Genomic DNA, 16900 nt, shown 5'->3' with positions numbered 1-16900 from the left:
ATCTACTTGGTCCTCCTCAGAGAGTGATGTGCCTTTCTGTGTCACGACCCCTTTAGACACACTAGATGTTAAAATCAGCAAATTAAGGTTTTACAATGAAAAATCTAAAATGCTCATCTCTCCTATGTGCCATTTTTAAATTTATTAATTTTTCCTCTCGCAGAATGGAATGGTTAAACTTCATAACCAAGTTATTTTTGTAAAACGATGAGCTAAATGAAAATAAACCAACGATAAAAATTACGGAACAAGCAGTAAAATTACTAAACCGTTACGTTAGCGCGATGGGGAAAATCTTCGGTGATGATATCACAGTTTTAAAAAAGCAGGGCTTTACGCACAAAGGGACAATTAACTGTTTACATTCATGATGCGAGTTTCGTGTAAAAAATACTGTTTTTACACTGGAAATCCATTACAGATAGGCGGCTTTCGGTCAGCAGGGCGGTGCATTTCAGTTGTGCTCATTAATTGGCGTGTGAATTTTTTTTAGAACAATATACGCATTAGCATCATAATATGATGCTAATTCAGTTGCGTGAACGAGGGCAATATGCTCTAAACGCAGTTACACGCTTCAGCTACGACTGGGAATGACGCCCAGTTAGAATCTCAGTTATGATTTGCGGTCACCGACGCGAAAGTGTTGCGTTTAGCGCACGCGTCCCCCTCCCCCCTCCCACCGATTGATGTGTCCCCATTTCTCCATCTCTCCTACCTGCCACCCAAGGCTTTGTTTTGAAAATCAAAAATATTGGCGAATCATATTATATTTTTTGGGCTCTACACTCAATTCGAACAGGAATAATACACAAAAATAGCCGGAGTGATTCAATTAAACATACGAATAAAATGGGTATATAACCAAGGCTGAAAGAGATGAGCCCGCTGTAATCAGATTTTGGAAATAGTATGGGTACTACCTTGGGCCTTGAGGGATACTAACCTGGTTTTTTTTTTTCATATGAGAGTAGATCAGGGAGCTTAGAATGGGGGACAAAATTGAACAAAGCGCGACAGAGCACAGGGGAGGATTTCATGAGCCGCCCTGTGCCGTTCGCAGCAGCGCGCATGGCGCATGACCCGCCTTTCATTATTACACTTCATCAAGCGTTGAGAGTTCACTAATTACTTCGCACGGCCAATGTGTAATTTTAAAAGTCGAAAATTTAAAAAAAAAAAAAAAAATATGCGATTTACGAGTTTCTCCACCAGGGAGCTTTCCCCGCGAGAAATCTTTCACCACGCGCCCGCCGTGAGCGCCTACAAACCTACAGGGATACTACACGCATTGTGCAATGCTTGAAGTATCCCTTTAGGTTTTCAGGCGTCAGTGCGCGTTTCAAGCTGGCAGCGGCAGCACGCCGAGCCACAGCGTGCCATAAACTTGCCCACAATTAATAGGTCCGGGTGTTAATATCTGGGCTATTTGACATCAAATTCGAAATTAGCGACTCAAAAACCATTGAAAACGAAAATTTCGTGATCTTTCAGTCATTATTCTACTTATTTCTTCCCATTCTTGAGTTTTGGACTCTAGTGCACCGCAGGCAGCGGCTCATGAAATTTTCCTCTGTGCTCGATCGAACAAAGCGGGAAATGTTGAATGTTGGTCTGTCAATAGGGTACAGTAAGTGATTCGAAGGTACGCTCTTTTGCAACAGACTATATATCCAAAAGAAACGGAACGATCTATTCCGTTTGTTCCGTTCCATTTTAGTCATGACGTGAAGTTTGACATAAATGACGATTTAGAATTTGAACAACAGTAATGTCGCTGAAGTCAGGGAAGATCAGGGCAAATTCAAGGAATTTGAAATTGCACCGATCCTATAATCCTGATCTGGGGTATACCTGATGATTAGATTTTTCGTAATGCAATATTGTCCCCGCTTTCGTAAGGAACACAGAGAGAGGATACAAATTGAGTGATAATTAGTGTAAAAAGTGGATGAAAGTGATTTTACAGCCTCTTCCCACATAAATATTCCACAAGTCGGGAGGATCCATCCTAGTCAGTGTAATTGAGAGTAAATTATTAGTTTCGGTTCGATCTTGAAACGCATACTTCATCAATGCTCTGAAGATGAGCTCGGGCAGCCGCACCATCATTTATTAAAAAATTCTTTCAATTCTGAGGAATTTTTCCCATATCTTTAAGTACTTTGCTCCTCTCCGAGATGACAAGATAACTCTTGGAGTGCCCCACCGCGGCAAGTCCTCGCGGGGCAATTAATCCTGCAAACTGCATTTTTTATCTTTCATTTGTATCGCGCAATGTCACCGCATACGCGGGCAGACTTCATCTTGTTTGTGTTCTCGGAATAACGAGGCTCGCTCGGAAATAGACTGTGCCTGAATACTAACTAAACTGAGGTGAGGATTATATTGATAATGTGCCCAAGGCTTACCTGAAAGTTCAATTTCTTTAAACTTATGTAAGATTGAAAATTCCCGCTAAAAAATATAAAATTCAAAAAGCTGCTTTCATCAAAAAATGAAACTTCCATATTCCATTAGCTGGTATGCAACCGCACTGAAACCACCTTACATTGTAGAGACCATTAATTCTTTTTTTCGCTCACTCAATTTTGGAATGTCCTATTTTTTCTCTCATGTCCAAAACATGCATGTATTAGTCAATTTTACAGCGCACTGGGATGCTCTGAGACGCTTACCCGCCACTGGAATCTGTCATGGGAGATTTCTTCCGAGAGCTGAGCAACTCTTCATCTCCTCCATGGACTTCCCTACGTGGGAAACATTCAATTGGGAAAATAAATTAAATAATACTTTCATTAGTCCTCATGCTATGCTTCCATGATATTTACCGTTGGGCTAATAAACGACGGTTCGAAAAGAATATCTCCTAAATTTCGGAAATTTACGAAAAAATTCACGTATTTTTAATATTTCAAAATTTTGTCACCCTACTGATGCTGGTGCCAATTCAACATCAAGGTAGCGCCATCTGAATTGTGTTTTGCAATGTGGAGCTCCTATTTCTGGCTCATTTATAAAAGTACCCATCTAAATGGGAAAACCACTGGCACATGGTTTGCTTCCAAAAACTGCCAGGCGCACTGACGAGGCTGTTTCTTTGACCCATCTTTTATTGAGTGGTTACGTGATAATGGCGGGGGTCAGGTCGCCACTCAATTTTTAACTTGTTTTTTGTGTGTTTCTTGCGGCTGAAAATGAGCTGGTAACAGCTCGAAACGTCCTGCCTTTTAGTGTTTTCAATGTTTTAGCCTTGTTTACTCATGTTTCAATTCTCTCCTTCTTTAGTACTTGCTGCTCTCCTCGATACCACGGCAATATTGATATCTTTTCGATTTTGTTTCCAGTTTCAGCGAAAGCGAGCCTGTGCCTGCCGGACGTCTCAGAGGTGGAGGTCTCGACGGGCCCGCACTTCGGGGGCCGGATCTCGGTGGAGCCGGTCGGCGGGAAGGAGGACCCCTCGAAAGAGGACCTGTGCGCCATCAAAGGCGAGGCGGACAGCGCCCGGGACTCCTACATCCTGCGCATCGACCACAAGCTCTGCGGGAGCAAGGTCAACCGCACCACCGTCCAGACGTTCATCCTCGTCCAGGAGAACCTCCCCATCCTCACGCACAGCACGCGCCGCTTCCTCGTCCTCTGCACCTTCCAGCCGGAGACCCTCACCGTCAGGGCCGGGTAAGCTGTCCAGATTCCAGGTTCCAGATGTCATGCTCCGCGCATGTCGTGTGTCGTGTCCTCCCCGCTGCGCTTCTGTATATTGCCGGACTGTAGCCTCATTCTTTACACTTTTGTGCTCGTCCATTGGACAAGACAAGACTAAGGAGGAATGGAGTAATGCGATAGGAAATCAAAATTTGAAGGCTATACAGTCATAATTTCCGTTCCGGACTCATGGGCCAAAAGATCAGGGTGCTGCAGCCGTAGCTTTGATTGCTTCAGGCGCTACGCCCAGTATTTTTGGCATCTGAGCCCGAAACGCGGACGGTATGTCTATGTAGCCCGTAAGTACGGCTTCAACGGCCGGAGTTTTTTTATTTTTTTGGTATGCTCAGTAGGTGAATTTCCGCGAGTTACTTTGGTCGAATTCTTTCATTCATGAAAAAATTTGGATGTGGTCGTCATTGCTGCCAACATGACATCGAATATTGTAGGCGAATCGTCGCTCTGAGGGATTTTCGTTTTGTTCCAAGGGAGGTTGGCAGTGAACAAAAAAGTTAAACAAAACCACTTGCAGAAATTCGCCTATAGGTATGACAAAGAGGATGACTGTTTAAGCCGACCAATCACGTGATTCCATTCTTCCTCGGTCTTGTCTCCCAGACAAACACAACATTTTAACAATCAGGCTGGAATTTAAAAAAAAAGGCATAGTTGCAGATGTAAAATAAAATTTCTATCCGCTTAAGAATGCTTCAGCAAATATGTAAAAAAGTGTGCGAGAACTCACAAAACACTGAATTAACTGCCACAGCAGTTAGTTTTACATGTTGACATTGCTAAAGTAACTGCAGCGGTTAATTCAGCGTTTTGTGAGTTCTTGCACATTTTTTTACTCGTACATACAGATTGTTCAATCAACATCAATTTTTTTTTTTCGGTGAAGTCATACACAAAACTTGGTTGAGACTGCGATGTGCCATTGATGAGGTTTGGAATGTGACGAAGGAGTTATCTTTGATGATACCTCAAGAAAATCCAGGGAGAACTTTGAAAATATTGGCTTTGTAATTCTAAATGGAGACGTTGCATGTGTGAGGAATTTGCGAATAGCCTGCTGATTCTTATGTAAAAGTTCGAGAGAAACACGATGGTACCACTGGTTTTCTCTGAAATCATCTCCCAAGCTCAAAAAAAGTTCTCAAGTTGAGGCCAAAATGGAGGGGATATCCCACGCTATCCTGAGAGTCCACCTCTACATCAAAACAAACTCTCCATGCGACGATAGGGAGCAAATACATTGACATGGCTGCCATTTTATTTGGGGACTCCAGTACTGAAAACACGGCATCACTGCTAATGTATTTGCTCCCTATCGTTGCATGGAGAGTTTGTCTTCATGTAGAGGTGGACTCTATAGCGTGGGATATCCCTTCCATTTTGGCCTCAAGTTGAGAGCTTTTTTTGAGCTTAGGAGTTAATTTTAGAGAAAACCAGAGGCACCATCGTGTTTCTCGCAAACTTTTACATAAGAATCAACAGTCAAATCGGAAATTCCTCACACATGCAACATCTCCATTCACTCTAGAATTCCTCGTGAGCAGCTTGGCATCACAGCTATTCTCTATAGCAGCTAATGCAGCTCATGATAGCTGCCTGGGAGTTCACTCATGGGGCGCAGCCGTAATTACCTAAAGACAGGTAACCGCAAATGCACGACCAACATACAGTCAGTACAAACAGCAACATGTTTTAAGCCTAACTTTTGATTAGCCCAGCACATGCGTACATTAAAGAATCGTGCGGAACAATAGACACTACAGGTGAAGTCAGTGAGTCTGACTCTGGTGCTGATGTAAAGACACGTATAACTTGGACTAAATTTTACAATCGGAAACAACTAATTTTGGCTCATTTTACAGCCAACATATCGATGGTCCTAATGTAAAACCACGTCACTTCATTAAGCTGTTTGAAAATTTCCGCTCCGATTTTATTTTTTAGGGACGAAACAAGCCAATTTTATAACTTGAAATTTACGCATCAGAATATCCTGCTAACAGGAAAGAGAAATTAAGGAGATTTTCGAGAAATTACGCGTCGACTGGTTTTCTAAACATAAAATGGATCGCATCAAGCAAAAAGGAACCAGCGCGATCACAAAGTTTTTAAAATCGTGCAACTTCTTTTTTTCTTTTAAAAATAGTTAACATAGATGTATATCATACCATCATCATGTAACGCCATGCTGGTTTCCTTTGATTTTAATTTCTCTTTTATTTCACTTTACTGTTTTTAGCGGTTGATAATGATGTCGCGAGACGTCGAAACGTCCCGAATAATTTTTTGTATTTTAGCCTTGTCCCCGCTGTTTCCTTGTTTTCCCTGGTAAAAATTGGCGATAAGAGCTGCGTTTCAAAATACCATAGGAATTCTTATAGCCGGCTAAAGAAGGCTACAGAAAATCATATAGCTGGCTGTAGAATGCGGAGAAAATCATACGGCCGGGCTATACGAAGCGATAAAAAATTATGCAGCCGGGCTATAGTTCCTATCGCCGGGCTTTACACTTTATCGTCTGGCTGTCGCTTTTTCACCATCGATTATAAAAGGCTATAAGAAATTGTGTAGAAATTCGTGTGCTTTGGAAATCATTAAGTTTGATACCGGAACCACCTTAATATTTACAAAACACACATTATATTTTCCTTTAACACTTATTTCTTTTCATCAATTAAAATGAGAATAATCCATACAGGACGTGCAAACATTTCAAAATCATGAGTTGAATAACGCTGACTCCGCCAGATTTAATATTAGAGCCTAACACAAAGCGGAGCGGCGACGCACTGGCGCCTACAAACCTAACAGGGATACTTCACGCATTGCGCAACGCGGGAAGTATCCCTGTTAGGTTTGTAGGCGCCAATGCGTGTTTCGCGCTAGCTGCCCGCCTGCCACGGCGCTTGAAGCAACTATTTCACACCAGAGGTATTGCACAGTATCATACGAAACTGAAAGCGCTCTAATATATTAGTAATGACAGGCATCCATCAAAAGTACGGAGCTTTCCTCGCAAAATAAATCAAGATACTACGGCCCAAAAAGAGAGCAGTATTCCAAAAACTCACTAAGTCCTAGCATCCGTAATTAGTAACGTTTAGCATACACTTTATCGCCTGGCTGTTGCTTAGTCGTCATCGGCTATAAAAGGCTACATGAAATTGTGTAGCCGGCTATAGAAGCTATTGGAAATCTTACAGCCGGCTCTAGGTCTATGGTATTTTGGAACACAGATTCTACTGCCAATTTTTACCAGGGTTCGTTTCTCTGTTTCTGTTTTGGGCTCCTGTGTGTGTCTTGGTTTCTACTGTACGTCTATGTACAGTATTAAAATTTACACAATTTTTTTTTCCTTTTTACTTCACAATTTTTTGGTGGGAAGCCAAAAGTATTTGCTATTCTGGGAGTTTTTTCAGATAATTATGAAGGAGCAACATTTTCACAGCACTACAACCGCGCTGGTTCCTTTTTGCTAAATGCGATCCAAATAGAGTATGACACGAAGTCTGCAAGGCCACAAACGGAGATGCGAGGTTTCGCTTTTTTGTCATCTATATGTGCCATTATTTCTGATGCAGATAGATGCTTTTGCGAGTGAGTCAGAAATCGTAGTTCCTAAATGGCAAAATGTAGTACATTTGTACTGATGATAAAAATTGATTACATTTTGCGATAAGGAGTCACTAGCTCTTGCTCTTTCGTACATGCACATACTTTCATAGGGAAACCAATGGCATGTATGTTGTTTCTAAAATGGGCCAGGAAAAATGGTTCCTTATTGCAAAATGTAATCCAAATATCAGTCGAAACTCAGCTAAGTACGCACCTCTTTTTTTTCTTTCATTCCGATGATGAAAACGACCAACCACATAACTTGATTCAATTTCAGAATTCAAAACAGTCTGATTCTCTTTTTCCCTCGCGAAAGAACCTAACTATATTTCAATGTTGCCTCATTTGTCCTCGCAAATCACGCTTTTACTAGGAGAATCTTGCACTGAAAAAAAAACACATTGGATCCAGAGTCCAGACTCTTGAAAACATTGACAAGAAAAAATACTCTTGATTTAATCGGATTTTTGCTTGAATCAAAACGAAATCCGCTTAAATTAAGAGGCTTGGTTCTTGATTTAGTCTAGATTCTGATTGAATTAAGAGTACTTTTTCTTGTCGATATTTTTAAGAGTCTGGACTCTAGATCCAATGTGTTTTTTTCCCACTGTGGGCAAATCCATCCGAGAACTTTCCTGATTTTTCTTCTGATCTCATGCACAAAGTAGAGACATTTTGAACAAAAATTGCACAAGTACATTTTTGTAAAAAATTGGATTGTTTGAGTCAATTGATCAACCTCGCGATGCAGTTACGTTTCTTCGTCCGGGAAACGACCGATTGACATTACGAGTCCGTGGAGGCTCCTTGATCAAGTTGGGATTTAATTTCAACGTTGCCAAGTTTCAATGTCAAAAAATGCGCACTCACATCCTTGTAAAAAATCGGATTGTTTGAGTCAATTTTGCAAGCTTGTAATGGAGTTACGATACCAAACTTTACTTTCTATGTTTTGCTTTCTTTCTTTCAGGATCAACTTACCTCACCACCATGGAAATTATCACCACAGAGAGCCTCCGTCAAACTTCGGATCTTATCATTTGAACGATGTCAACGGCAACGAATTGTCTGGAAATGACGTTCACGCGGCTGCCCTGCAGCAAAGTCTGGACCCCCAGTCGGCGAGACATTATAATCCAGGTAAGAGAGCATAACGTATTCATTGTGGCCTGTGTCACACTATCAACATACTCCTTGAAAATGTCAAGGTAAAGTGCTGTGATTGGTCCAAGTCATCGAATAAGCCAATCACAACACCTGACCTTGATATTTAGATGGCTAGTTTTGATAGTGTGACACAAGCAGTGTTCGAAACTCACGAGCGCCAACGCGCCGAATGCGCCTAAGAAATCGGTCATGGCGCCTAAAAAATGAAGACTCTGCGCCAACCTGGCCCCTAAAAAATTACCCCCCCCCCCCCCCAAAAAAAAAAGAAAAATCCCAATTTTTTTGTTAAGTGATTTTTCGAAATCCCTCTCAAGCTACTAGTTCCTGTAGCTAAAACATCTCGTGGCTAGGTGTGTCACAGGCTATGGTTGGTACACATCCGTACTCCAGGATTTTCAATTTTTACAAGGAGTAAGGCCGTGTGGGATCTGTTTCAGCAGATCTATTCGTTATTTCCGAAAAAGTTTGACAACAATACTAAGATACGAACCCGAAACCTATTGACCTATGGTCAGACGCGCTGACCACTAGGCCAACCTAACGGTCTTCAGATTCTTCTCAGAATTTTCAGTGAACTAGTTCGATTCACCATTGAAAATGAAAAGTGTGCTTGGAGTGTGCCTGACCACGAAGGCAAGACATTTCGGATTCCTTTTTTGTAATCGATCAATAAACTCGAATAAGGTTTATCTTGCTCCATAGTATGAATTCAAATGAGTAACGTTTAACACGTAACGCTTAAGGCGCGAAACGCTTCGGGGAGCTGGGCCGCAATGCGGTTAGGGGGCGCACCCTCCAGCCTTTGTCGACAAGTTAATACATTTCCATTCCCACACATCTACGAAAAAAATGAGACGATTGTCAGGAATGACGATGCCACGTGCATTTTTAAGATGCATTTTGATTAGATGAGAGGATGTTTTAGTTGGACTGGGATAACTTCCTTATCAGGGAAGGCGGGCAAGTTTTCAGGCGTTTTCTTGCATTCCTTTTCAATAAGTCCGAAAATTACACTCGTGCTTTCGTAGCAAGCAATGTCTCCCGGAAAATTCCGTATTTCCACAAGTAATCGAATTACCGGGAAAGCCTTATGTAAAGGGGGAAAACGGATATAATACTTTAAATCTGCGCAGAAAATCCACCGAGAATCTGTTTTCCTTATTCTCGCATAGTTCACCCAAAAGTGTTTACAATAAGCTGAGGTTATATTGGTTCGTTTGTTTTTCCTCCTCTTATCTTTCATCCAAATAAACGTGACGAGAATATTTCCTTGAAATTTTGTTTGAATATTTTTGAATGGGTGGGGACTTACTACGCAGCAATTGGAATTACGCATTTGTCGTCTTTAGATATTGATATATTCGCACAACTTACGGCCATACACGGTACACGAATGGTCGCAAGTTGCATCTATAAGAGAGCGAGGATAGAGGAGGAGATTCTGGCCCTCCTTCAGTTTTTCGTGTATGCAACCCAGATATCCACCGAACACGAATAGTTGCATCTAAGAGGAGGAGTAGGAGAGGTCAACGTCTGACGCGCCTTCAGTTCTTCGTGTATGCAACCCGGATATCCATGGAACACGAATTGTTGCATCCTGGCGTTTTCATAGTTGTGACTGTTCAGCCGAGGCGTCGAATGGGCTGAGTTAAAGAGGAAGGAACCAATAATGCTTAGGAATTACAATTAGTTAAAATCAGTTTTGAGCGTGAACAGTCGCACATTTTTTATAATTAAAAATTTAAAGCCAAGAAAGATATTTTTATGTGAAAACAGGCGCTGAACTTTGTTTTTGAGATTAAGTCTTCGGAAGAAGTACGATTTTAAGATTTGTTCTCCTTTGAGTTTAATCTCAATCAGACTTGTTTCTTCTTCGTTTTTTTTTTTTTTTTTTTTTTTTTTTTTTTTTTTTTTTTTTTTACATAGCTTTGAACCTTGTACCTTAACCAGCAAGATCGTTAAAGGAGAAAGACAAATTGATGTACTGGAAAAAAAGTAGTATGTAGAGCGATCCTATTGGACGAAGAAAGCAAGTAATATATGTCGACCAACTGGATTGCATTTTACAAAAAGGAACCAAGAGCATTTCAATGTCGCTAGGATTGTGCAACTTACGCCCTTTACGATGAAATCACTGAAATGATGCACAAAATCAAACTTACAAAGGTAATTTTCATCTTGAATTTATAGCTTATTGAAAGTAAAGATAAAACTCATTTGGGTAATCAGTTTATATTTGCAAAAAAAGAGTTGGACAATCTTAACGACATTGGAATGCTCGTGGTTCTTTTTTGCAAAATGCAATCCAACTAACGATAACCCACGAGAGACCTTATCCATCATTTTCCTCCTTGATTTGTGACACCTACCCGTTTCAACCAATAGGATCGCTCAATTTCCTCTTTGTCCTCTTCGCCTATCCCTTTGCCTAGCAATCTCGATAATCAACCTGTTGGTTCCTTTCTGTTAAATTCGGTCCAGTCCGTTGGTTCAACGTTGGTGCAGGCCGTTGGATGGATATGGAATATTATGATACCATTTCGCGCGATATGACGCGGACACGGTCAAGGCGAGCGCACAGGCACACGCGAAAGCGGACGCTGTTTTGACGCGAAATTTCGCACGGTGTGCACCGGGTCTGAGTCAGTAATGAAGATCTATTTTTCACCGGTTTCTTGCTCCAGACCCCCTCACGTAACGGTGAGAAGTGCCCTCACCATGTGGCTCCATTGTCACGGACGTCCATCGTTGCCGAATTTGGAAATTATCCGAGATAGTTTATTTAATGCCCTCAGCGGGCTGATTGTCGACATTGATAGACAAAGAGATAGACAAAGAAGACATAGGAAGTATGGAGCGATCTTATGAAAGACCTAATCCTATGGCTATGGCTGGATCCTATGGGCTATCCTAAGAAAATGATGGACTAACTGTCGGGTCTTCAGTGGGTTGCCGTTAGTTAGTCTATTACCTACCTCCTATGTCCATTGCCACCACCTGTTTCCATCAATAGGATCCCTCCAAGTCCCTTTTGTCGTCTTTGTCTATAGCTTTGTCTATAAGTTTCAATAATCGGCCCGCAGCGGGCTGATCGTTAAAATTGATAGACAAAGAGATAGACGAAGAAGACGAAAAGGATATGGAGGGATCCTATCGATGGAAGCGGGAGGTTGCAATAGACAAAGGACGTAAATAATAGACGAACTAATGGCAACCCGCACGAGCGACTCGATAGTTAGTCCACCATTTACCCCCTTAATCTATAGAACCAATCATTTCAACCAATAGAATCGCTCTATACTCCTTATGTCTCCTTTGTCTATCGCTTTGCCTATCAATTTCGACAATCAGCCCGCTGGAAATAGAGTACCTAGATAGGGAGAGCACGGACAATCGGACATGTCAATAATTTTGGAGGCTAAGTCACGGAGCTCTTAGAGCTCTCACGTAGCATAGTGTCAACGATCTTGGTGTCAACAAATAGTTTTTCTAAGTTTTTGTTGACACCATGATCATCCAAAAATAAAAAATTCTGCCTTCTATGAAGGACGATCACGGTGTAAACGAAACTTAAAACTTCCCGCTGTAACATCTTTCGAACTGTAAGTCTTGTTTTCCTTGTGTATAATTTACTCTTACCTAACCTAATCCAAACGAAACTTACCGAACTTTATGCATTGAGAACTCTGAGAATTTAAGGTCCGAAAGGGAATTACGGAAATTAGAAATTTTGGAAAAATTCCAAGAAGCCAAAAAAAACTGTTAATTTAAAAAAAGAGCAACGGTTAGATGATCTACGACCTTCCAGAAAACAAAAATTGTGGCATTCGTCGTGAAAATTATAGAAAATTGATTCTTCAAATCGTGACATTCTTCATTTACGGGCATTCATTGTCAGGCCACAAAACCTACATATTGAGTATTTATTTAGAATGAAAAAACTATGTAATGGGAACTTTAAATCAAATATATTTGCATTTTATAATTTTTATCAGAATTTTTGTAACTAAAGCAACGTATTAAGAATTATTTAAAGATGTTTTGATTACAAACGCCCAAGTGGCCCTGGGGTTTTATGAGATCTCCGGTGGTTTCTTCATGCTCCGTGTTCTTTTCAAATTTGCCGTTGTAATCCTTCCCCTGTTCCAATGTTGTATCGATTCTTGTCCAAAATTTGTTATAGGTATCCTGAATTACGGCAGATCCTTTTTTTCCCTTTTCTTTTTTATCTCTCGAAATGTAAAAAGCTCATTGCTTATTATCATTAAGTGATCTATTAAACCCTGGAAAATTCTTCAATGCTATAACATCATAGCGCTCCAGAGTCGGGCAGCTGAGCGTGCGACTCACGTTAAAACCCACGGCGTCCAGGAAGGTCAGAAACGTGCGATCCACTAAAGCAAACACGATGAAGCCGAGAGTCTCGAGGAAATTCGGAGCCGCTTGGAAAAACTGAAACGCGAAACACGCGAAATTGTTACCCTTCCTCAAATTTCGGGTGTTGTAAGCCCCGAACGTGAGGTTACCCACGTCAGCGAGGGTAAACGAATTGATCTGACCTGTATTTCCACCAATGGCGACGATATTGGGGTTCCTTCTGGCCGCTGTGCTAAAATCCTCCAGGAGGTTGAGCAGAGTGTATGGTGCGAGGAGACTGCGCCTGTACCAGTTGTCCGGAATCCGCTCATGACCTTCTTTGTACTTGAAATCACCCTCCGCTCCGGAAACGGCGAAAAACGACTTAAGTACCTCGCCGTAGAGCCTGCCATCAGGGTGTTCTGCGGAGTGGTTGGCCATCAACCGAGGGGAGAAACTGTAAGCTCCGGCCGTGGCTATCAAATTGAAGGGACAGGAGAAATAGAACGGATTCGTGAAGATGCTATTATTTCGGCGTGCCTTATAGTGATCGAAGAAGACGTTGATGTCATAACCTGCGTCGGAATTTTTCGCCTTTCTGTTGTAAAGAGCGATGAAGTATTCAAGTCGAAGGAGGAAAGCTTCCTCGCATAGGTAGAGGTCGCAGCGGGTTGGCGAGGCGTCTCCCTCGTAGTTGTTGTGGGAGTTCGAGAGGCCTTTGGCTGTGTTGAAGGGACTCGGTCCGGTTTTCACGAGCGGTGTTTCGCCGCCGATACTGTAATATGTTCCATTTCCATCAAATAACGCACCGTAAATGGCTAGAAGATTGGCTATGTCTTCTCCCAATCCGAAAACGCGGATACAAGCCGCGGCGCTTTCCCTGAAGGAGACAACCCCGTTTCGGGACATGTAGCCGTGGTTGGAGAGGGAGTTCAGGGCTGGACAGGGGCCTCGCTGGTCCCCGTTCGTGAAATTCGGGGCTATGAATTTGTGATCGCCAGAAGTGCTGATTCCTTGGCGCTCCGCGTCGAAAGAGAGTGAGGACACACGGCTGATTATCGCTAAGATTACGATCGTCACTGTCCTTGAGCACTGCATATCGAGTGACGATTATAGCTCGAGCCCGGCACGGAGAGCTGAAACACTAGATTCAGGGTCGTTTTTATAGTCGATCCTTAAACGATCCTACCCTTAGAATTTGCAACTTGGTGAATATTCACTGGAAAAAAAACACATTGTATCTAGAGTCCAGACTCTTGAAAACATTGACAGGAAAAAATACTCTTGGTTCAATCAGATTTAAGCTTAAATCAAAAGGAAATCCTCTCAAATTAAGAGGGTTGGTTTTGATTTCAGCAAAAATCCGATTTAATCAAGAGTATTTTTTCTTGTCCATGGTTTTAAGAGTCTGGACTCTAGATCCAATGTGAGTTTTTTTTCCAGTGTTGTAAATAAGAAGGAGGAGAAATGGTGCTGGGTCCACATAATTTCGCGGGGAAATCAAATCCAAGAAGTTCCGAAAATTGTAATTAGAGTCAAAAATAAATTTCAATTAAAATTTATATAAAAGAAAAGTTGGAGTCAGGGCTAGGGATCTATACTGGTTTGGATCTTTGTAGCCGACACACTCGTCAGTGCTTTTTTTATTCTAATTACAATTTTTGGAACTTCTTGGCTTTGATTTCCCCGCTAAATAGTGTGGACCCATCACCATTTCTCGATCTTGTTACATACGGTATTCGGGCCACTTGTTAGTTTTTTTTTTCTAATTTATATTGTATGTAAGGGAGTCTTAAGGAGGCCTTCAAAATAGTATTTAAATGAAATTAAATTTATATTAATTTATGTAAAATTTTCAATAATTATAGTACTACTTACAATTGCTTCTTTTACTTTCTTAGGACGGAAGATAATTGGTTATTCTAAATCACGAAAAGGTCTAAATAAGATTTTAATTTTAGGAGAGATGGATATAAATTACAATTCAAATTTTATTATTTATTCAATAGCAGCAATGATGAATATTATTTGTTACGAGGACAATTTTCGCCAACCTTGTAATATTCAGAAGTAACTCTCAGAAAATGGATCCTTCCATGGGATTACGATGATATGCAACTGGAAATCGTGGAAAATATGGAAGGGAAAATTCTGTGATTTTGACAAACTTTAAGTTAGGTGCGAATCTACCTTAAATTTTACAGAACTCGCAGAATATTTCTTTTTCTCAAATGTGAGTGGAGTTAATGTGGCCCGCATAATGTCTGATACGCGGCGCTTTTTTCTTTCCTTTCTTATCTCTACTGTTTTCAATATTCGAAAATTGTCCTGGAATGGTATCATGTCTTATATACTTGAACACACGTATGCAAAAAAGTCCATCTACATTGAAAGTTTCAAGAAAAAACCAATCTGCAAGGGACCGATCAGGGTTTAGGATGGTATTTCAAAGGCCGGTTCAGGGATAGGTTTTTACCCAGAAGGCAGCGTAAATGTAGGATTTTGCGGTGAAACAACATGCCTCAACTCTCAGTAGTCAAAGGGGTTCTCTTGATTGCTATGTTACTTAATAATGTGAATTATTTAAAAGAGGTGTGCAAGAAGAGTGTTTTCACTAAAGAAGGTTGTAAGTCAGATCTTTTCTCGGATTCCGCATCAATCAAGTGTGAACGCCTCACACTGTGTCCTTTGAGTCTCTCAAAGCTTCAAATAACTTCGTTAATTATCCTTACAGAAAAACAATTTAATGAACCCCTCTTAAAACCATAATTATTTGTTTTACTTTAAAAAGTCACATGACTTACCTAAAGAAAGAAAACCAGAACGCACTAAAAATATAACTGAAAAACGAGTTTGAGCTGTTGACTAGGTATACCAGATATTCCGATGTTTTTGATAAAAAAAACCAATCTTTTCCGCCAATCTGTGAACGTGTTAATGCCGTTAATTTTTCCGTTTCACATCAAAACCAGGTTACAGGTTACACCTTGTATAAGAGAATAAAATATCTTTCCTTCGTGAAACATAATTCAAACAAGCTGCCGAGAAAAATAGTTTTGACAAAAACCTCAATATGAGTCGGAAAATTACGGAAAAATTCTGGCATTGTTTAAATACAGAGAACTGTGCAGGTGAATCTTTGCCTCTGAATTTTCCTCTTCATTTACATAATTATTCATTATTGTGCAAGGTCACTGTTTCGCCACACCAGTTTTCCGGAAATGATGACACAATATGGGTCAATGTATGTATGTTGGTTTTAAACAAGCCTCAAAATTCTTTTTACCATATATTTTACCTCATGAACCGACAGACGGAATATAACAGAAGTTTCGCAAATATCTATCCAAGAGACGATTTTGTATCTCAATCAGCATTAAACCAGACTTATACGAATTTATGTCCACGAATTTTTCCCAACCTCAACGGGCAAACAATCAGAGCGTGTCAACATTTATCGGGTGTCAATTTTTTTTTGTTTTTGTTTTTTTTTCCCAACCTCAACGGGCAAACAATCAGAGCGTGTCAACATTTATCGGGTGTCAATTTTTTTTTGTTTTTTTTTTTTTTTCCAAAATTTTCTCGGAGGAAAAAAGTCCTGTAAAACCCCTATTAAAATAATCACCTTCTAAAATCCCACTCGGGAAGCCTTGGACACCTTGCAATAGATGAATTATTTTTTCTCCTTAAAATCTATCAATTCCTTATTGTGTCGTGGAGCTTACAATTCCTTTTTTTACTTTGTTAATCATTGGTCATTCTCAATCACGAAAGGGCCCAAAAAGGAGTTTCATTATAAAAATTACACAACCAATTTCCTCCTTAACCAGGTCTGACTAACGCATATCACAAAGTAGGACAGGTAAAATGGTCCACGGAAATCCCCTTTTCATGCAAAAAAGGCAACACTGGGACCGATTTTACTGTGAGCAGAATGTCAACGTCACAGCCGCGTCTGAGGCGGCAATTTTGCAGCAAAACACTCACTTATTACCGAGAGCATCGTTTTGCATTGTAACGTTCTTATATAGAGCCCGACCGT

General features: G+C 40.7%; 1 protein-coding gene across 2 annotated transcripts in view; it reads left to right on the top strand.

The window, feature by feature from the left end:
• Positions 1–16900, top strand: part of LOC109032652 (uncharacterized) — a 99271-nt gene that overhangs the window by 55607 nt on the left and 26764 nt on the right. For both annotated transcript variants that reach the window (XM_072302476.1, XM_019044896.2), the window contains exons 5-6: positions 3348–3678; positions 8306–8475. In XM_072302476.1, coding sequence (XP_072158577.1) covers positions 3348–3678; positions 8306–8475 — 501 coding nt within the window. The remainder of the gene's footprint in view (positions 1–3347; positions 3679–8305; positions 8476–16900) is intronic.

The sequence above is a fragment of the Bemisia tabaci genome, chromosome 7 (assembly GCF_918797505.1).
Source record: "Bemisia tabaci chromosome 7, PGI_BMITA_v3".
In the NCBI taxonomy this organism is placed as follows: Eukaryota; Metazoa; Arthropoda; class Insecta; order Hemiptera; family Aleyrodidae; genus Bemisia; species Bemisia tabaci.
The sequence above is the reverse complement of the archived record's forward strand: the minus strand, read 5'-3'. Positions and strand labels throughout refer to the sequence as shown.